The following is a 23,176-nucleotide window of genomic DNA, read 5'->3' as shown; positions in this document are numbered from 1 at the left end:
GTGATTATTCTTCATCCCATCTCTAAGAATACTGGGGAGCGCCATCTATTGCTTCACCATGAATAATAAGCTAAGGGGAAAAAAATCAGATAATGCCACATTACACTAATAATCTTAAATCAACTGAGAGAAGTTTTATGGGAAAAATTTAAGTTGATTTTCCATTACCATCCATGGGACTTGATGGTGCATCCTTCCTTGTCACTAGCTGCTGTGCACACGGGACAGACAAATAATTTAATCCAAATAATTAGAAAGGGTAGGTCTCCTATGGGGGGTGGGCAGCGGGGAGAGAAGAACCTCCAGTGGCAGGGAGATTGTTACTGATCCACCCCCGGGACTCCCATCCCTAAGCTCAGGTAGCCAGGAGTTGACTGCTTAAGATATAAAAATGTTTTTCAATCTGATTAAAAAATGGGCAACCTGAATAGAAATTTTTCCTAAGAAGATATACAGATGGCCAATAGGCACATGAAAAGGTGTTCAACATCAATAATATCAGGGAATTGCAAATTAACACCACAATGAGATATGACCTCACACCTCTTAGAATGGCTATTATCAAAAAGACAAGAAACAAATGTTGGTGAGGATGTGGAAAAAAGGGAACCCTTGGGCACTGTTGGTGGGAATGTAAATCAGTGCAGCCACTGTGGAAAACAGTATGGAGGATCCTCAAAAAATTAAAAAATAGAATTACCATATGATCCAGCCATCCCAATTCTGGGTATATATCCAAAGGAGATGAAATCACTATCTAGAAGAGATATCTCCACTCCCATGTTCATTATAGTGTTATTCACAATAGGCAAGATACATAAAAAACTAAATGTCCATCTACGGATGAATGCACAAAGAAGATGAGGTATGTATGTATATACACACACACACACACACACACACACACACACACACAAAATGGAATATTATTCAGTCATAAAAAAAAAAGAAGGAAATCCTGCCATGTGTGACACCATGGATAAACCTTGAGGGCATTACACTAAATGAAATAAATCAGAGAAAGACAAATACTGAACGATCTCACTTACATGTGGAATCTTAAAAAGCCAAAGTCATAGAAACAGAGAGTAGAAAGGTGGTTGCCCGGGGCTGAGACATGGGAGAAATGAGGAGAAGGGTACAAACTTCCAGTTATAAGATGAATAAGTTCTGGGCATGTAATGTACAGCATGGTGACTCTAGTTAACAGCACTGTATTATATACTTGAAAGTCGCTAGGAGAATAAATCTTAAACGTTCTCACCATACAAAAACATGGTAGTTATGAGAGGTGATGGACGTGTTAACTACCCCTATCGTGGTGATCGTTTCGCAGTATATACGTGTGACATCACACTGTGCACCTTAAAACGTACACAATGTTATATGTCAATTATATCTCAGTAAAGCTGAGGAAAAAAAAGAAGCAGCAAAATGTTTCTACTGGTTTTTATTTTCCTGAAAATTCAACTACCTAGAAGAGCAGTGAATACGGTTATCCTTCTACATGACACAGTGAAGAAAACGACCAAGTTCATGTTCGCAAGCAGGAAAGACACAGATTTCACCCCTCAGCTTTGACCTCTGGGCCCTGTAAGTCAGTCATGCCTCACCTGATTCCTCAGATGGTGTCTAGAGCCTCGTGCCACCACTGTCTACCATACTGTGGGCTGGCTGGAAAGCCAGGCAGAGTAGCCGGCCATTGTCAGGGTCTGGGGATGGCTGAGAGAAAGAACACAGTCACAAGACTCAGCAGCCCCGAGAGCGTGGCTTTAGGCAAACCACTCAACTTCTCCAGGTCATAACCGAAGGCTCCTTTAAGCTCTAACCTTACCAATAAACACAAGAGAAAATCAGAATCACTGGAAACTGAAGACTATCACTATTTTCCCCAGCCATGCCGCTTTCCCCTTCCTCTGGGATTCTGAAGGTTAACAGAATGCAGAAACAAAAAAATATAGGAAGTGTCCAGACAGCAATGTGCACTATGACTAAAATGGCAGGAGAAGATGAGGTCTATTGAGCAAATGAGCAAATCATATATAACCATTGAAAAAGCCAGATTCGCACAGCGGAATCTGGGATAACTTCTTGTCTTTTTTCAATCATCCTTCTTCCTGTTACACTGCCTTATCAGACGAATCAGGTTGCAAAAGTCTCAAGGATTTGCAGGGAGAGGTCTGAGCTACAAGACCCATCACTGCCAGGGCCCTGCAGCCCCACTGGTGTGGCGACAGGCCTCGCCCCTGCCTCACCCACAACCGTGCTCCCAGGGATGGGTAGACAGACACAGCCTTCAGAGGCGGGCGATTCCAGAGGCAAACAGTAGGCTTCTGACTTTCCCAGCAACTCCAAAGAACCGCTTCCTTAGGGTCCCAAGCTCCTGAAAAGTTTATGAAATGAATATATAAAAGCCAGGGCTGGACAAGAGCAAAGGCAGCTCACTCAGTAAAGGAGTTTGAGTCCATCCAGAAAGGAACTAGGGACAGAAAAGGCAAGATTTCATAGCAAAATTGGAATTTCTGCCAAACATCTGGACTGCCATATGCAAGTCCTGTGTTAGGCAGGATTCGAAGGATGGGGGAGGTAGGGAGCAGGGAAAGGTGGAAGAAGGAAAAACAACACCTCTGCTGTCAAGAATCCTAGTGGGGGGGGGAGGGATAAATTAGGAGGTTGGGATTAACATATATGCACTACTATATATAAAACAGATAACCAACAAGGACCTACTGCATAGCACAGGGAACTCTACTCAATATTTTGTAATAACCTATAAGGGAAAAGAATCTGCAAAAGAATATATATATATGTATATTCTGTATACCTGTAACTAACCACATTGTAAATCAACTATACTTCAATAAAATTTTTTTTAAAAAGGAAAAAAAAAATAAATTCTTCAAGCTCAAGGCTTAAGATATATATACTTTACTATATGTAAATGTTATGCTTTAATAAAAAATTAAAACACTAAGAAAGAAACAAACACCAAAAAAAAAGAGAATTCTATTGGGATTCTTGTTTTCATGAAAAAAAAATTGTTAAAGGAGACCAAAAAACCCCTTACTTTCCTTTGCTTCTAAGAAATAAATTTAGGGTAGGAAGGAGACTGACTTTTCTTTATATTTCAATTGTACTATTCTGACCATGTGTATGCAATGCATTTTGTATTGTAAAAATCTACAGTGCAGGGGAATTCCCTGGCAGTCCAGTGGTCAGGACTCTGCACTTTCACTGCCGAGGAACTAATAAGATCCCACAAGCCGCGTGGCGTGGCCAAAAAAAAAAAGCTTACTGGAAAAAAAAATCATCTATAGTGCAATCGGAGAAAATAGGACTAAAATACTGAAAATGCAAGTATAAGACAAATTATACTCAAAAGTACAAGATCACAAATTGTGGATCTAAATACTAAGGGAATAAATATAGCTGCTGGAATTACAATACTACTGATCGCTAGATATATGGACAACTTACTGTGTGCCAGGCACTGCTAAGAGCTGCACCTAGAGGATTTTATTTAATCCTTACTTCTACCCTGTAAAATGAGAGAGGTGGGATTATAATTATTCCCATTTTACTTTTACAGAAACTAAGAAAGTACATCCTTTTCTGAAGGTCCCAGCTAGCAACAGAGCCAGGACTCAAACGCAATGTCACCCAGAGCTCACGTGGGTTCATCTCCAGAGGAAAAGGGGGTTTACAACTCAAGTGTGGGCTCTAAAGGAGGAGAGTTTTGGCATTGTTTGGAGCTCTGGGGGACACCGGGAGGCAAGGGGGTTCATGCATGGGAAAAGGCACAGGGCTGGAATCTGTAATGAGCAAAACCACAAACATTTCTTGAGAACCTTTTAAGGGCTGGGCACACCCAGATTTGGAAATAAAGCTGCAATACAGAGAAAGAAAAGAGACAATCACACTCCATTCTCCTTCCAAAAACAGACACTACTACTCAAAATAAAATCTCTGAATATTCCAGAGTCTTAAAAGAGACTGTGCCACAAGAACGCTAAGTTGATTTGGGGAACCCAGGAGGGGGATATGAGAAAGGGCATTCTCTTTGACGCTGGCAGCAGACAAGGGAGCGACAGAAATATATTGCCTTCCTCCTGGGGCAAAAGCATTTTAATTATCAGCTGAGAGGCCAGCAGAGCCATAAAACTGGCCAGCTGTCCCATGCAATCAGGCCAAAGGCCATAACAAGAGGAGGCAACATTTCTCAGGGGGCCGAGCACTGCGAGTTAAGGCTGGGTCCAGAGAGAGCAAGAGGCACAGGCCTTTCGCACAAGAGGCCCACGCACAGCAGGAAGGAGCTGCAGGGGATCGATGCCTTTCTGTGGCTTCCGCTGAAACAAACCTGCCCACCCATAAAACTACCCCTGGCTGACTCAGGAGAAGGCAGCTCAGGGCTGCCTAAAATCCCCATACTACTTTAAAAAGGGAAACCCAACTATACCCTGTGTACACCTAAAATAACAAGGGACAGAAAGAGGGGGGGAAAGGGGCGGCCCCTTCACTGGATGTGGTTCCTGGGTGATAACCCGCTAGACATCATTTCATGCCATCTTAAAACAGCACTGCTCTCTTCTGTCTTCTCCACATTTTACAGATGAGAATCCTGGTGCTCCAAGAGACGTGCCCCACGTCAGGGACTCAAGAAGTAGTTTAAATCCCAGTCTCTGACTCCCAAGCCGGTGTTCCTTCCATCAGACCACAGTGGCTCCCGATGCCAAGCTTAAGAGGGAAATGCTTCCTTCTCAAATCAAAACCTCCAAGTTTCCCACAGAGAGCAAAAGTCCCGGGGAAGTTAGAAGAGAAGGGGACGCGTGACCTACAGGTTTAATGCCTCGTTTCTGTGTCTCACGGCCACGTCTAGTGCACTGCTCAGGCACAGCCTCCCACTGTTCTGTGGGTGAGTGGGCACAGAGGCACACGATTAAAACCGTCTGAAAAAGCCTTACGTTGATTCAGAGAACTGAGTGGGAAAGCAGCAGCAGGGCTCTGAGACACCAGGATGCCCCTCGCTTAGCGCCAAGGACAGAAGTGGCATTTGACTAACTGCGCCCTGCTTCCAGGATGAAGGCTGCCCTCGGTGTACTGTGAGTCCCCGTCATGATTCATGTGACCGGAGCATCTTGTCTCGGCAAGGCCATCTGTCACGCCTCGGGGAGCAAAGGGGGAAGGGAGCACCTGTGGGCTCCTGTCAGCTGTTTCCCCGCTGAACCACTTGGCGAACACTCCCCATCAGAAGCTTTGGCCCCTGCAGTGAAGCCAGGAAGTGGGGAGCCTGGGTGCGCTGTAGCCTGACACACAGATTCAGACAGACCGTGTGGTCATCACCCACTCCCAAACACACACGTTCGCACTTCAGGTCACGTGATGTCAGTCCCGGGAGGGAAGGACTTCAGGGACCGTCTCGTCCAAACCTCTCATTTCACAGACGAGGAATCTGAGGCCCAGAGAGATCACCAGATGTGCCTGGGAGCACCTAGCCGGTGCCCTGCCCCCATCCTCTTCTTACCCAGATGCCCAATTAAAAAGTTCTCCTTTCTTCATAACCTTCTTTGAGTCTTAGATTAATAAAAACTGTAACCCTCTTCCCCCAAAATGAGCCTACACACATTTTGTACAGATCCTTGCTTAATAAGAGGAATACGTGTGGTTCAACAGGAAGCCGATGGGGGTCCTGACAGGGACTCCAGGGTAAAGAGATGGGTGATTTGGGGAAGAAGTTACATTTTTCTCTTGCCTCAACCAGATCGCTGTCACCACTCTGTGTCCCAGTTTCCCCATCCATAAGTGACCCTGAGCTACCTCACGGGAATGAGGGAAAGCACCAAGTCAGGAATGGAAAATTTTTCAAAATTGGAAAATGGACGAAAGGAGACACAGGCAGGCTCTTGCCTCCTTTGAGATCCCGAAGCACAAATCTTGACCCTGAGCGACGACAGTGCCAAAGGCCACCTGCGAAAAGGGGAGATCGCTACTTAGCTGTGACCAAATTTGTTCGGGGAGGATTGTGGGGAAGGGAAGACATAATAATTTACCTGACTTTCAATCGTGGCTCAAATCGGAGGAAACAGAGGTAACGGGGAAGAGACTAAAGAATCATGGGGACATCAGAGCCCGTACACCTTGCAAAGCCCTTCTTGCCCTGAACCCAACCCCTCATTGTGGCTGTTTTTCCCAAGCTCAAGGCTCAAACACAGTCCGGAAATACCTCCAAGATCCTTCACACAACACAATCCTCTGCTCCAACACAGGCTTTCTAGGTGTCTAAATGCTGCCCAGGGCCCCAAGCTTCTCCCTGCCCCTGAGTAAGCTGCAGAGAAGTCCCCAGAGTCACCAGAGGAAGGAGAGGTAGGCAGCCTCCCTGAGCAAGCTGGGGAGAATGAGGGCAAATGTTCCATGAAGAGGGCAGTTACCCTCATGAATCCTCAGAAGGGGCCCCTCAGCCCCGCAAACTGTGGGAAAGGGCTGAGGCAAGAGAATCCAGGGGGATTGTCCAGGGCACCATTGCCTCCTGGAGAGCCACGCTCGCACTGGGCATTTGCGTGCTGGTTTTAGGGCCTTCTCCGTGACCCCACGGGCAACTCCTCGAGGGCAGGGACCGTGTCTGGTTTTGCCTCCTGTTATAGTCTCAACACCAAGCGCTCAAAATGACACACAAACGAGAACCATCTCGGCACAGGAGACAGCCACGGCCAAGCGAAAGGGGGAAGGCAAGGCTCCCAGGCAAAGTTAAAGAAGTGAGAGGTGCAATGAAGCCCGCAGGTCAGACCTCCTGGCCTCGCCAGCTTCTCCTGCTGAGTCACCTGACTGGTTATTTGCCTCACTTCAGCTTTATTCACTTATGTATTTATTTTGACGTGCAGAACGTGTCTCTGTACTCATGGAAAATGCTACCCATCAACTGAACACGATACTTTGGGACATGCCTGGTGCCTGCTGGCTAACCTTAGGTATAGCCTCCTGTAACCAAAGGAGAAATCTAATTCATTGAGTAAGGGCTCGTACACTTTTGCCAGGAAAAACTCTCAAAATATGTCTGACATCCTCCAACTCTCTGTGCAAGGGAACTTGTAGCAAAGAACCATGAAGAGCAGAAATGGGGAGGGAGACTTGGCAGTACCTGAGCCAGGTACTGTTGGAAGTATCTCATTTGGGGATGCATTCATGAGGCACAGAAAAAGTCATTTATGCACCTCTCGAAAAGAACTGGGAATCGGGTGCTCTGGCTGATACTTTGCTGCCTGCTAGATCTACCCTGGGAATGTCGTATAGCTTATCTCATTCTCCTGTAGGAAAATAACGGCTACTCCTCATTCTTGTCTAGGGAAGTCCTCTCTGCCACATGGCTCCTCGCCAGGATGCCTGTGCCTTAGCGGCTGCATCCCTCAGACAGGAATGGGTTCCACCTCAGTGGACAGGAGAGAGGACACTAGGGCGTGGATTCAGTGGGTCACAGAGCTCCACAAGCCTCACAGCAGGCAAACCCTCAGCCTGGAGAAACTCTGCACAGGAAACGCAGTCAGGGGCTGTGGCCAGTGTCCGGTCAGGGGGCACTCCAGGGCTCAGAACGTGAGAGCCAGCCTGACGCCAAGGGCGAGACGGACGCTCTGTCCTCCTCACACTTTAAGAAAGCAGGTCTTCCGCTTCCTTACCTTGGGAGCTTTGAGAGAAGGCTGGAGAAAGGCACAAAGCACATGCGAGCACAGAACTGGGTGGCAGGGGGCTGCTCCCAGACATCCAGTTGCAAGGGGATCAGCCCCATTGAACAATTCAGCAAAACTGGAACGGATGTGGTGAGGAGCACCGCAGGGAATTCACAGCTGGGAACAAAAGGAGAGCTGAGGTTGGAGGGGACACACAGGCAGTGGACCCAGGTGACGGGGGGAGTGGCCTGCTCCTGCGGCACCGGGCAGCCTGCACCAGGCCACAGGGGAGACATCGGCCAGTGAGAGTTATTCGGGCCTGGCCTCCAGGAAGGGTGTGGGGAAAGAGGAGGGCAGGGGCGTTAGAGGTTGGAAACGAATGCCCTGTAAAAAATGCCACACTTGGCACCTGAAACAGGTTGACATTAGGAAGGATCAAGGGCCTGGAGATTATGAGGATGAAGAGCAACTTCCATGCGAGTGAGGCACGAGGGATGCACTCCAACAAGACGAGGGGAATCTTTACCCTTCGAGATCCTGCAAGTAGACCAATTCAAGTGATACTTTCTTCACTCGTTTATTCATTCATTCATTCACGTGCCTGGAAGCTAAAGACACAAAATCCATTTGGAGATGTAGCGGATGCTCCTGACAGCAGAGCCAACAAACAGAGGAGGCCAGGGGGTGCAACAGGGCAGCGGGCTGCAGGCCAGCACCGTGTTTCGATCTGTCCTCCAACGGCCTGTGCTGGGTAGAGCCTGCACTCGCTTCACCATCATGCCCACCAAGCCCTACAGCGTTACATCAGCTGCTTCCCAAACTATGGGCCCTGAATGGAAGGCATCTGAGCTTGCAACCACTGGACTAGTGGCTCTGGTCCGTTGTCCCCCTAGTATTCTTCTACATACTATCAGGTGATCTAGATTTAGCACCAAATGACTACTTAGCATTGACTCCAGTGACAGGTCAGTGGGAAGGAAAAGTGGCCAGGTTTGAGTTGAGCACAGGAAAGTGAGTAGGGTTTGGATAGGCAGAGAGATGAGGCGAGGGTACTCCTGAAAGCAAGGTTATTCCCATAGCAACAGTAAGTGTGATGAGGGCCCAGTGGTTGGGAAGTAGTACACAGTATATGCCAGGGGAAGGAGGAAACCGGCTTGGCTTAAGGGGAAAATGCCTTCAGAGGAAGAAGAGGGCGATAAGGCAGCAAAGACCCATGAGAAGTTTACGTTGACGTTTGAAAAGAGGAAGGCAGGGATGGCTAGTCCCAAACCAAATACAGTTCACCGCTCACCTCTGCTCTTTCGGCTACGAAATTAAGAATGAGTTCATCACACGTCAATGAAATGTGGACGCTCCCTGTGCGCAGAGGAATATTATTCCTAATCATATAAAACTAGAGCACTACAGGGTCACACAAAACAAGCAGGGGGGCAGCGAAACACCCTAGCTGCCCCACTGCAGAGCGCCGGCAGCAGTGCAGCCATGAGGAGTCACACCTGGGCCCAACATCTGGTCTGAGGACTGGCAGTGAGAGCCTAGAGAACTGGCTGCCCACTCTGAGCCTCCACTGTCTCACCTGTAAAATAAAGACATTCACAGTCTTTACTCTGCAGGGCTGCTGTGAGAATCAGATGAGAAGCCGCATAAAATGCTTAAGACAGTGCCTGACCTAAAGAGAGCACTCAGTAAGCATTAGTTGCTTGTTGTTGTTATTATTATACAGGGGTTTGGTGGTTGCTATTATTATTACTATTATTACTATTATTTAGGGCTTTGGTGATGATGATGATGATGATTATATAGGGGTTTGGTTTAGTTAATATACTGTATCTAAATAGTGGAATAATGTAAAACCTTTAAATATGCTGTGGTAGAAGACCATTTATTTAATAAGAAATTTATTTAATGAGACCATTTATTTAATAAGAAAGTGGTCACAATACACCAAGCAGTCGGGGGCAGTGGGGAGGGGAGAAAGCATACTACAAGCAATGGACTTATTAGGGTCTCCTGTGTAAGATTTAGGGGTGAAAACAAATATGCATAAATGCCAGAAAAATGGAAAAACACACATTGTGTTTAGCTCCATGTTCTTCTGTGCTTTCTAAGGGGGAGGAAAGAAGTTATTTAATAATAAAATAAAAGTAATAACACTGCCTTCACTTGGAGTAAGGCTTTTCATTTTCCAAAGCTTTTTCACATGTCTCATTTTTATACTAATTTTATTTTTAATGGCCCCTATTAAACTGCTATTCTGCCAAATGCCCTTAAACCAAAATCCTGAAATCCACGTATCTACCCCCAAAAGGACAATCTTTCCACTAAAAGACCATCCTTCACTAACACCTTTGCTAACAATCAAGTAGCTGGTTTTCCCCAATGTGAGGAGCAGAGACACATAAATCCACTTTTATAGCCAGGGCTTTAGTGAGTAGTTTCATGAAGAGATGTTTAAGTTAATGATGCACTGTAATAAAATAGTAGAAACCATCAGTTAAATCAGGGGTCTGAGCCACACGTCCCAGGGCCTAGCTAACCCTGCTCGTTTGGCTCTAAGATGCTAAGTATCTAGGATAACACATCCTCCCAACGCATGTCCCCAGATTCCGTGAAGACTGCCAGCTGCTTCCCCACCAGCCATGTTCTCTCTATTCCTTGGTAACAGACCCTGATTATTAGCTAGGCTCCACGCCCCCCAGAATAAAATCCTCCATCTCCCAGCGCCCCCTGCGCTAGCCATGGCTGTGGGACTCCATTCTGGCCACTGAATACATGCAGATGTGTTGTGCTGGACTTCTGGGAACTTAATGGGAGTCGACTCAGCCACAGGAGCAGCTTCTTCTGTGCTTCTGCTTTTCCTGCTCCTTCAGGCTTGTGACTTGGACCAAATAACTGGCATTTCACCAGCCATCTTGGACCATACGACAGCCCCAAGATGCAAGCCATGTACTGGGATGATGGAGTGAAAAACAGGAGCCTGGGTCCCTGATGACATGTGGAGATGCTCTAAAACCCCATCCCGGCCTTCTTTTCAAAGACAAATGAATGGATACCTTGTTTTAGCCACTGTTATTTTGCTTTGCTTTTTTTAGGTTATGTGCGTTAAACCTGAACTTACTACAGATGATATATGAACGTAGGATATTATATGCTATACACATCTGGCAAACAGCACATGACTTTTTTAAGTGGGTCATCCAGATAATGAAACATTTTAATAAATCACTTTTTTACTGAACCTTTTGTAACAGCTAGATGTTTATCACCAACTACTTTCTTTTTCCACAAAGACAGGCCCCCTATATATTTATTCTTTTCTCTAGTGGTTCAAAGTCAACTAACACATATAATTCATAGAATTCTGCCCTCACATGACTGTGATCAAAATCCAACTCTCTGGAGCCCCTAACAAAAACCAAGAGAACCTGGCCAGTATCCCCAGGTCTGCAAAACACAAAGAAGTTATGACACTCAAACTGGAGGCAAACAAACGGCATAACATTTCTAAAATGATTTTCAAGTCATGCACACACAGCAATGGAGTAAGAGCAATGGTGTCGTCAGGGCTCATATTGGTTAAATTCAATCCCAGGCAAACACCCGCCCACAGACCAATGTCAAGGAGCCACCCCAACTCACATGTGACATTTATAGCAGGCATCAACATCAGCACCACCCATGCGGCCCAGGGCGCTATGGACATTTCAGGGCCTCAACTGTCTTGATGAGGTCCTTTAAAATACTGCCCTATGTGTAAGTCCAACTCCTGCCACCATACACTGTACCTGAAGGTCCCCCTCAGCAATCCTAAAACCCACGTAAGGACAAAGAAGGACCAGGGCTTTGTCTCCAGCGTGACAGAATGACATTCAGGTCTCTTGGTGTCTCCTGCAAACAGCATAACCTTGGCACGTCAGCTTTTCCTTCACAAGAGCCTAGACTTCCAAACACAAGTCACAAAAGGTAAAACCTTGTACTTACATCTTGAAATTACACCCAGATTTAAAACTTCGCAGAGGAAATTATTAACTTTTACAATCATCCTAGCCCAAGTTTTAAAATGGGCTCAATTACATAAGGTTAGTGCACTTAGCCTAGTTCTCCCAGCATGATAAGGATGTAAGAAAACATTTTAAAATTCAGCTTCTATATCACATTTTCTACCAACACATCTGCTTATTCTTACCCCATCATCCAAAGCAATCTCTAGGCAGAAATTATTTTGAAAAGGAGGTCACCGGGCTTCCCTGGTGGCGCAGTGGTTGAGAATCTGCCTGCCAATGCAGGGGACACGGGTTTGAGCCCTGGTCTGGGAAGATCCCACATGCCGTGGAGCAACTAGGCCCGTGAGCCACAACTACTGAGCCTGCACGTCTGGAGCCTGTGCTCCGCAGCAAGAGAGGCCACAATAGTGAGAGGCCCGCGCACCGTGATGAAGAGTGGCCCCCGCTTGCCACAACTAGAGAAAGCCCTCGCACAGAAACGAAGACCCAACACAGCCATAAATAAATAAAATAAATAAATAAATAAATAAATAAATAAATAAATAAATAAATAAAGCATGACACAAATTAAGCAATGTGAATACCACCAAGCTTTAAAAAAAAAAAAAAAAAAGTAAAGTAAACCAGAAAGTATATTTGTGTATATATAGGCCATATATGCTTTTTATTTTTATTTTATTTTATTTTATTTTTTGGCCACACCACAAGGCACGTGGTACCTTAGTTCCCTGACCAGGGCTTGAACCCGTGCCCCCTGCAGTGGAAGGAAGCATGGAGTCCTAACAACTAGACTGCCAGGGAAGTCCTCACATATGCTTTTTTTTTTTTTTTTTTTTTTTTTTTAGTTAATTAATTTATTTATTTATTTTTGGCTGTGTTGGGTCTTCGTTTCTGTGCGAGGGCTTTCTCTAGTTGCGGCGAGCGGGGGCCACTCTTCATCGCGGTGCACAGGCCTCTCACTATCGCGGCCTCTCTTGTTGCGGAGCACAGGCTCCAGATGCGCAGGCTCAGTAGTTGTGGCTCACGGGCCTAGTTGCTCCGCGGAATGTAGGATCTTCCCAGACCAGGGCTCGAACCCGCGTCCCCTGCATTGGCAGGCGGACTCTCAACCACTGCGCCACCAGGAAAGCCCCCCACATATGCTTTTTAAATGTCTGGAAAAACATGCCCAATGCAATGCTTATACTACTGGGAGGAAAACATTACAGGTGATCTTTCTCTTCTTTTTGTTTATCTACACTTTCTAATTTTTGTACAACAAAAACACTTACTACCTATGTAATTTAAAACGTATTTTTTAAAGTTAACAGATTCACAATAGCATCAACAGAAAAATAAGCCACATCTGGAACAGCTTGGGGCCGAACAAAGCCTGAAGGATTTCTGGGCTCAAAGCTGAAGGATGCAGACAGTGAAGTTCCTGGGGCCCCGAAGTCCTAATGCCCTCCTCTCTGGACAGGATGCTCAACGTGATTTTAAGCATATGCCATTTAGCAAACTGTATCCTCTCTACCATGCAGTTTAGGCAAGGGAAAGTCTAAATTACCACACAAAAGAAGCATACTCCCAGCGCCTGCTGATTCAGGCAAGGAAAGAGACTGAAGTTTCTACCAACTCACCATTTAATTATGTGTAACACTTGCTTTACAATCCAGTTTATGGGTCCTAGATGTTTAATAAAGTTACTTCTCAGTTCCCTGCTATTAAACACTGGGTAGTTATGACAATTAATTAATACCACCCCAAGGCTACCAGGAGGGCTGTAGTTCTACCAGCCAGGTCGTGCTCTCCAAGTTGACATGGCCACCTGAATGGGCCTCACAGCTTGAACAACATGCCTCTTCTTCCTTATACCCCTTCTCTGGTGGGGACCTCAGGTTGGGGAGTTAGGCAGAAATGCAAAAAGGTGGTATTGGTTTGCTTTACCTGTTGTTCCACTGAAGAGGAAAACCCCTTTTGTGATCACAGGCACCCCTTCCTCAAGTGGAAAAATAAATCTATATGTTTTGTTTGCACAGTACATCAGAATTACATACTGCCAACTACACCTGCTAATAAGAGCTCAGAATTATCCCAAACCCCTCCGGTGCCTCATTCTTCTCCTCCTAAACCAATTTTTCCTGGCATTCATCCCACCCGCTACATCTCAAGTCAAGGATGGACTGGTTTTAAGCAAGGCGTTTCACTGCCCACTAAGATTCCTGAGGAATCCACTCCAACCGAAGCCATGGACTGAGTCTGAAAGTGCTTGTAAGCCCTCTAGCCTCATCTCTCCGTACTCACTGTTGCTGGATTTAAGGTCGCGGTGGATGATGGGGACAATTGCCTCATCATGTAAGTAGTTCATCCCTCTGGCAATCTGCACGGCCCAGTTCACCAGGATGTCTGGGGGAATCCTTTTCCCAGATAACACTCTATTCAAAGGCCCTCCGCGAGCAAACTCCATGACCAAGCAGAGGTTGGGTTCCTTCAGACACACCCCCCTAAGGGCAATGATGTTGGGATGCTTCAGCATGGCGAAGAGCTTGGCCTCCTGGCGAACATTCTCTATGGTCTGGCTGATGTCCTCGTCCGGGTCGTGGCGAGCTGCTTTCACGGCGACCTCGTCCCCTATCCAGAAAGCACGGTAGACCTTCCCAAAGCCCCCGATGCCAATAATCTCTTCCAGGGTTAGCTCCGCAAAATCAATCTCTAACACTGAGAAGGAAAAGAAAAAAAGAAGCAAGTCAAAAAAATGTGAAAAACACCATTTTATCACCCATTTACCTGGGTGGGTAAACACAGCAAGTTGTCTGTGCACTCAGATTTTCTGCCTTCTCACTATACACTCCCTAAAGACAGGAAATGTGATTAACTTTTTTTCTGTTACGTTATCCTTAGTGACTAGCACAGCGTAGGCATTCAATAAATATTCATGAAATAACTTCCACTTGGGACTTCATGCAGAATCTTGTACCGAGATCAACCATTCTAACTAAAAGGAAAATTGGGGGAGATCATTTTTATGAGACTTATTCACATTTTACTGTGTACATACTAGATAGTGAGAAGCATAAAATCCAGTGCCACGGCAGACACACAACCAAACCACTTTAGCAGCAGTATGATCCAAAGATGAGGAAAATCACTAATTCCCACCACGGGACAGGGATTAAGAGGGCAAGTGGGGAAGGGATTCTCAAGGAAGGAAACATTTGAAATGGGCCCTAAAGAAACAGTGGGGGCTTCCCTGGTGGCGCAGTGGTTGAGAATCTGCCTGCCGATGCAGGGGACACGGGTTCGAGCCCTGGTCTGGGAAGATCCCACATGCCACGGAGCGACTAAGCCCGTGCGCCACAACTACTGAGCCTGCGCGTCTGGAGCCTGTGCTCCGCAACAAGAGAGGCCGCGATAGTGAGAGGCCCGCGCACCGCGATGAAGAGTGGCTCCCACTCGCCGCAACTGGAGAAAGCCCTCACACAGAAACGAAGACCCAACACAGCCAAAAATAAACATAATAAATAAATAATAAATAAAAATTTAAAAAAAGAAAGAGTGGGAGGGATCTCCTCAGGCAGTGAAGATCAGGGTGGAGAAGGACAATCCAGGTAGAGGGAAGGTCATGAGCAAGAACCGTGGGGCACGGAGTACATTCACTACAGCCAAGACATGGAAACAACCTAAATGTCCATCGACTGGTGAATGGATAAAGAAGATGTGATACAGATACACACTACTATATATAAAATAGATAACTAATTAGGACCTACTGTATAGCACAGGGAACTCTTCTCAATACTCTGTAATGACCTACATGGGAAAAGAATCTAAAAAAGAGTGGATATATGTATACGTGTAACTGATTCACTCTGCTGTACAGCAGAAACAAACACAACACTGTAAATCAACTATACTCCAAAAAAATTTTTAAAAAAACAAATAGCATTTAGCTGAAAAAAAAAAGATGTGAGATATATATATATATATATATATATATATATATACAATGGAATACTACTCAGCCATAAAAATGAAATAATGCCATTTACAGCAACGTGGATGGACCTAGAGATTATCACTGTAAGTGAAGTAAGTCAGACAGAGAAAGACAAATACCATACGATGTCACTTATATGTGGAATCTAAAATGCAACAGAAATGAACACATCTATGAAACAAAAACACTCACAGATACAGAGAACAGACTTGTGGTTGCCAAGCAGAGGGTGGGGGAAGGGAAGGATCGGGAGTTTGGGATTAGCAGATGCAAACTAGTATATATAGGATGGATAAACAACAAGGTCCTGCTGTATAGCACAGGGAACTATATTCAATATCCTGTGATAAACCATCATGGAAAAGAATATATATGTATAACTGAGTCACTGTGTTGTACAGCAGACAACATTGTAAATCAACTATACTTCAATAAAAGGAAAAAAAAGAACGTAGGCCATGAAAGTATATGGCCTATCAGGAACTTCAGGGAGTCCAGGGCAGCTGGATTATAAGCATTAGGGTAGATGAGGCTCAAAGCCTTGCTGGGTTCAGCCAGGTCATGAAATGTTGTTGAAGCCATTCTGAGGGGCTTAAACTTCACACTGTAAATAGTAGGAGTCATGTATCTTTAAGAAGGAGAGTGTTGTCAGTCTTGTGACTTAGAAAGGAAACCAACTCTGGCAGCCATGTGGAATATAACAGCAAACGGAGGCCACTGCAGTAACCCAGCAGCACAAGCACAAGGGTCTGAACCTCAGCAGCCATGATGACAGGAGGACAAAGTACAGAGGAAACTGGGAGATCTTCAAAACTTGGTTCTACCAAGACCTGGTGACTAAGATGCTCGAGGAAGGAGTCTCCTAGGCAACATCTTACCCCAGCACTCACCTGGGCCACAGGTCCACCCCTGAGATTTCCAGTATCACACCCAACTACTCATTCCCCATCCCAAATCCAGAGGTCGAATCTACAGTACTTGATTCTATCTTTAGCTCTGCTTAGAAAGGCTTCCATGGATAGGTAATAATAACCACCAGTGATAATAAATCTTGGGCTAGATATGGTGCTGCTATACGAGCAAAGTGCTATCTCATGTTTCTGTCATCAAAACCCTGTTCTCTGTCTTCTCAGTCTCTTTCTTTGTCTTTACCTAGATGACTCATGGGCATCCCTCAGGTCTCAGCTTAACCATCAATCTAATAGAGGAACTTTTCCTAACCCCCCCCCCCCGACTAAACGAGGTCAGGCCCGAGTCAAGCACTTCCATAGCAGTCTCTATTTGGCAAGACTCAACAAGGTTATAATCACTTGTTCAACGCCTATCGTCCTGCTAGACTGCGAGATGCACAAAGGCGGATCCTGTCTGCCTTACTCACCACTGTCCTTTATCAATGCCAAATATTCAGCTGGTGACCAATAGACAAGGAAGTAAAATGAGGGAAAAAATCTATCTCAGTATGAAATAAACCAAACTCAGATCTGGGGGGAAGAAATTGAATTGGACCTCCTGAAACAAATACAGAGAATAGTCACACTTTGCTAAAAAACTAAGAACACAAAGATATATTTCTGAACTCTTGGCAAGACCCGAAGAGGAACTGCCCACTGCTGACTGTTCTCTTCCATTCTCAGCCAGCTCCATGACGCCTTCATTCTCCATTCAGATGCTGGTGGTGCTCATAACTCTGTTTTTGCTTAGTTATAGCACTTCTATCCTATCTAGGGCTAATATTCATTTGTATTTTGTAATGCACCCAGCAGTCTGCACAAAGGAAACTCTTAGGAAAAGTTAGTTGGACTGCCTTTAGGTATACAAAAGATTATCACCTCATCTAGCACTGTTTCTGAAGAATAAATGGTGTGGCAGGTCCTGCAGACTAGCAATCAACATCCATTCTACAATCCTCCAGCATACCTTTCAGTACTACAGAGGTCAGAAAGCTAAAAAAGTACATTTTCCAGACTCCTTGACAGAGTGCTGGTTAGCCAATGAGATGCACAAGATTCAGAAGGCAGAAGTGAGATGGAGACCATCTCCTTGTTGCTTCTCCTGGCAAGCATGGCTGTGGAGAAGTGGGGTTTTTCCTGCAATAGCATGTCAATGTCCAGTTAGCTCTGTGGATGTGGAAGGAATGTTGCCAGGCCAAGCAGTCACCTCATCGGACACCAACTACGACAGGGTGTTTGAGAAGTCAACAGCTTCAGTGGCAACTCCTGATTCTGTACCTTCTCAGTTAGAGAAGCAGCAGCTTGCCTGGTGGGCCAGGTCTGCAATGTTCTGGGAGTTGGTCCTCTAGGTCCAGCTGAGAGCCCCTTCTCCCCAACCTTCCAAAAAATCTATAAGCAACTAACTTCTTGTGCTAAATCATTTTCTGCTTAAAATAGCTTGAGTGTTTCTGGGTCCTAAAATGAATCCTGACCGATTACTAATTCTTGCCTTATCTCATCTATATGAACGAGAAAAATATGCCAATGTCAAAGAGAGATTAGAAACCCTCTTGGAGAAAACTGTCAGTTATCCTAGGAGTCCCCGTGGTTATAGACGGAAGAAACACTCGTTCATTCTGCCAGATTTTTCACTGATGAAAAGATGTGTGCCTTTTTAATAAATGTGCATTTACATACCTTATTTCCTCAACTGAATATCTGAATTCTCCTTAAGGGAATTAACTGTTGTATTTTCTCTTGTACCCACCCTCTTCTTTCCTCTGGTCTGAAGCATAGCTGTGAACACACAGGAGGTGTTAGATATTTATTTAAACATATGAGGATTTAAAAGATGTGATTCTGAACCAGGGTGCTGAAAGGACAGCTCCTCCAATGGTATTTCACAGAAGATAGAAAACCTCTGTGGGGAAGGCGAAGCAATGATCTCTCTCTGGGTAGAACATAAACTCTCAGGTTCTTGCTATTTCGTCGAGGAAATATTATGACCAGCCTTCAGGAAAAGTATAGAACACAGCTTACAAGCAGACAGAAGACAAAACAGTGGGGGATGTGGGGAGGGTCCTTTCTTTTCCTCTCCCTGCTAAGAAGTCCCTTTGGATAGAAACTAGACCTTCACTGCAGCTGCGAGGATGTGGGACTCTCCTCCCTTTCCCTGCCCCAGTCAAGACCTGGTTGTAAGTAAGAATCAGGTCAAGTCTCATACAGCACATTTTTCAGTTTCTGTGGAAGAATATTTCCAGGAATATCAGGAGCAAAACCTTATTTCTTTCAGTCTTGGAGTCAAGATGTTATTCCCTCTCAACTGTATCCTTGGAAACTAAATATACAGGCACATTCTGGTGAGTTTGGGGCAAGTGAATGGTAAATACCTCACTCATTTAAAAATCTTAAGTACATCTGAAAATACATCCTTATATTGCTAGTGAAGGCAAGAAAAAGAAATGTAAATTAGTAATATCCTTAATTTATGCCCTGCTTGAAAACAGACACAACTCTCCTGTAAGAGAAGCTTTTTTTTAATACCTAGGGTTATAGATCTCTGAAGATGATACATTTGGAACTTTACATTTTCCATCTTTCACTAAAATAAAGAAGATGAGCAAGCTCCTGGGTTATTTATATTTGTCAGCCCCGTGCACAGCTAAACTCTAATACCTACACTGGAGAGGATAAAAGCACTCTATAAATGTTAGATGATTTATAGTATCACTCTTATATGCTTTCTTTGTCACAAGATTTAGTAATTTCCCCCTCTTCTGTTTTGATTAAAGTTTGAAACAGAAGTTTCACTTTGAAAAGCAGTATTTGAAAGTAAACTGAACATTATTACTTCACTTTGTGTCTTCTATTCACAATCTAATATCAAAATTCATGTCCCAGAGAGGAAGTTGAAAAAAGTAACTGGGGAAAAGTTGTCAGAGGCTCAATTTCATTCTAAGTCTTTGGAGACAAGGTCAACAATCACCTTTATTTTCTGAGTGACACTAACTGAACCACTGGACACAGCATACAGACCAGAGGCCCTTTATCAGATCACCAACTTCCTTGAGCAAAGCACTGCACTGAATTATATGTTTACATCACCAATTTCCCTCACGTGTGACTTCTAAGTACCTCCTCATGTCCTCATTTCTTTATCCCCTGGTATTTAACACAGTATCTTTCTTTCACTAGGCACTCTAGTTGGCTTTTGACTAGAGTTAAATTTTCTGAGTTATCAAAAATTAATTCCAGTCAAGATCAGAATTCAGTGTGGCTAAATAAAATAACTTAGCAAGACCTTCAAATGCTGTTGTTCAAGTCAATTCTTTCAATAAGTACAACGTACTTCCTACTTTCTCATCACCTGAGTTTTAGATATCAGAATCTACTCTATCCAAGGTAACTTTTGTTACAGTCAGGGTGAAGTCCTGGGCACCCAATGGAGAAGAAGCTTCTAAAGTGGCTCAGTGTAGACCTTTCTGGCTTTCTGTGCATATGGGTTCTTCCAACCTAAGTCACATTCACTCCTGACTGCTCTGACAGCAGGGAGCATAAGATATTAAAGAAACTCAGCTCCTGGGCTTCCCTGGTGGCGCAGCGGTTGAGAATCTGCCTGCCAATGCAGGAGACACGGGTTCGAGCCCTGGTCTGGGAAGATCCCACATGCCGCGGAGCAGCTGGGCCCGTGCGCCACAACTACTGAGCCTGCGCGTCTGGAGCCTGTGCTCCGCAACAAGAGAGGCCGCGATAGTGAGAGCCCCGCGCACCGCGACGAAGAGTGGCCCCCGCTTGCCGCCAATGGAGAAAGCCCTCGCACAGAAACGAAGACCCAACACAGCCAAAAATAAATAAATAAATAAATAAAAGTTAAAAAAAAAAAAAAAAAAAAAGAAACTCAGCTCCTGCTCATGAACCTCACAGAGCTCTTCTACTCTGATATTAGCTGTCTCTGGGAAAAAAAAAAAAAAAAAATCACCAAACCTCACCCACAAAGACCCTCAAAGTCTGACATGTTTAAAACTACACTGTTTTCTAACATGCCAGGCCAACATCTCTTCCGGTATGTGACCAAGTTCATCTTCAACACTATTTGAGACATTATCTGCTAGGACCCTTAGCCTTGATCTTTCCAGCACTAACGCCAAAAAGATGTAACACCTAGAAACAATTTAATTTGTCACCTGCAGGTATTATAAAGATTAACTGTAGAAGCAGGAAGTTTTAAACTGAATAAGAGGGAGAAACAAAGGAAATTAAACATTTGAACATCAATTTGACAGTCAAAACACCAATTAAAAAAAGGACAGTAGAAAAACAAGAGGTTATGATTTTGATATTAATAAATGGTATTTAATAAACATCTTAAGATATAATATAATTGTTCAGGTGAAAATAAGTTACAGGACCAGAAGAATAACTGTTACAAATAAAATTTTTAAATTAAATGTTTAAAGTTGGCCCTTGGCAATGATTTTTTTAAATCAGCTAAGAGACAAAGTATACAAAATATGGAATAAATAATGATATAAGTGAATTAACAATACTTTTTTAACAGGAAAGAAATTACGGAAACCCTCAAATACAAAATAGTGTAAACTGCACCGGGAGATATTTACATCTTTCTTCTAAAACCACCTAGCATCACTGATTAAAGGATTCTAACGGCAATTTAACTCCTTTGAAAAAACAAAGAAAATTTCATTTCAGGGTGTGGAAAAGTGGACCTCCTGGAAAACTAGTGAAAACCAGGACACTAGAAGAAAGGCCCTGGGAGGGACCCCTGGGCATGGTTCCCCTGAGATTTGACAAATACCAAATATAGGCAAGGATCTAGGGTGAGAAGAAAGGAGAAAATATATTGTCTGGGTGTCAAGGCCCTGGGATTTAGCCACTATACCTTGTGCTCCTGATCTCTCATGGGGGAATGACATACTTTTCCCTTGCTAATCATTTCTCCACTCATCACCTGCCCCTACACACACACACACACACACACACACACACACACACACACACACACACTCTCTCTCTCTCTCTTCTTATAGCACATTATTTGGTGAGACTCCTCAAGGGACCACTTTTGAAATACAAGATTAGGATCCAAGAAATCAACACGGTATTTCAAAGACACTTCAGCCTTGAGTTCACATAGGCTTCCGGGACTTGTGAGCCAGCCCAGCCCTGCGGGAGACACCCCCATCTCCTTTAAAGCAAATGCCTTTCAGGGGCGGGGACAGGCGGTAGAAGAGCTCGGGAAGGTCCCTGATTTGGGGACTAATGTCATGACAGAAACCACCAGCTTGCCTAAAATCCTTCCAGATTGGGGGTGGGGGGGCGGGGAGGTTGGGGCTGGGAAGATTCTCCTGCTGACGCTTCAAGATGTGGAATCAGGAGCTGCTGCTGAGGTGGTCGGGTGAAGGTGAAGAAGCCCAAGCGCCCGAGGTTCCAGGCGAGGCCTGCGGCATGTCTATCTTACTGATTGCACCCACCAAAGCCCCTGCAGCCCGAGCGCGCGCACACACACCCACCTCCAGGTCAATCATTGCCCACCCAAGCTAACCCTCGAGGAGGGCTCCCCTCCCCCTGCGACAACCCCAAGGCCTCCATCATAACCCCACCCCCCCGCGCTCCCCGCCGAGCTCCCGGGCCCCGCCTTCGCCTTACACTGAATGGGCGGGTAGCAACTGGGGTCTTCAGCGCCCGGCTGGCAGCGGCTGGAGAAGGCGCTGCGCGGGGTCACGTAGTTGCTGGGGAAGATGCCCACCCGCTGGTTCAGCTGCCCGGTCCACCAGCCCTCGTCGCCGGACACCTGCGAGTCCTTGGACAGCACCTCCACCACGTCGCCCAGCCGCAGGGTCAGCTCGTCCTCGCCCACCGCCTCGTACTCGAACACGGCCGTCCAGTAAGGCAGCGGCGCGTCGGAGCCCAGCTCCCTGGGGACCGCCGCCGCCGCCTCCTCCTCCTCTTCCTCCTCCTCCTCGGCCCCGGCCCCCGCTCCATCCTCCCCCGGCGGGGCTGCAGCGGCGGCGCTCGCCAGGCAGCCGAGAAGCGCTCTGGAGGGCTCCATGGAGCGGCCGATCCATAGGGTGCGGGGCTGCTGCCGCCCGCAGGAGCCGCCGCCGCCTATTGTTCATGCGGCTCCGCAGAGCTGGGGGGACCCCCCTCCCCTGACGGCGGCCGCAGGTAGGGGCCGGGCTGGCTGGGCGGGGAGAGTCGGCTGGCTAGGGCTGGGGCTGGGGCTGGCTCGGCGCGGCGCGGCTACAAGTGCGCGGAGCGCGTAGTGCTCACCGCAGCATGGGGGCGCAGCGGGCCGGAGCCCCCGCCTTCGCGCTCGCCCCCTGGGGCGGCCTGGCCACCTCTGCCGCGGGTACCTGCTCGCGCAGCTGGGGCCCGGTGCCGCCAGCCGGCCGCCGCTCACCGCTCTGCGCCGCGCCCCGCCCCCTGCGCCGTCCGCACGCCCAGGACCACCTGACGCGGACCTGGCTCCGCCCCAGCCCTGCGGACCCGAGGAGGCGGGGCTTCACGGCGCCCGGGCCCGCCCCCGCGCCATCCTGCCTTCCCATTGGCCGCCGCCGACCGGTCCGCAGGTTTCTCCAGCCGCGGTTGGGG

At 46.2% G+C, this 23,176-nt stretch overlaps 1 protein-coding gene across 3 annotated transcripts in view; it reads right to left on the bottom strand.

Annotated features, from left to right (window-relative positions):
- MAP3K9 (mitogen-activated protein kinase kinase kinase 9) overlaps window positions 1-23,126 on the bottom strand; it is an 82,100-nt gene extending 58,974 nt beyond the window's left edge. For 2 of the 3 annotated variants that reach the window (XM_082451565.1, XM_082451567.1), the window contains exons 1-2: window positions 22,232-23,126; window positions 13,943-14,356 (exon numbers count right to left, since the gene is read on the bottom strand). In XM_082451565.1, coding sequence (XP_082307691.1) covers window positions 13,943-14,356; window positions 22,232-22,634 — 817 coding nt within the window. In that variant the 5' untranslated portion in view covers window positions 22,635-23,126. The remainder of the gene's footprint in view (window positions 1-13,942; window positions 14,357-22,231) is intronic. The other variant, XM_082451566.1, reaches the window with a different exon arrangement.
- Window positions 23,127-23,176: the final 50 nt, after the last annotated feature.

This window comes from Balaenoptera physalus, assembly GCF_965194825.1.
Source record: "Balaenoptera physalus genome assembly, chromosome: 2".
In the NCBI taxonomy this organism is placed as follows: domain Eukaryota; kingdom Metazoa; phylum Chordata; class Mammalia; order Artiodactyla; family Balaenopteridae; genus Balaenoptera; species Balaenoptera physalus.
Note: the sequence above shows the minus strand (reverse complement) of the source record. Positions and strands in the feature narration are given on the sequence as shown.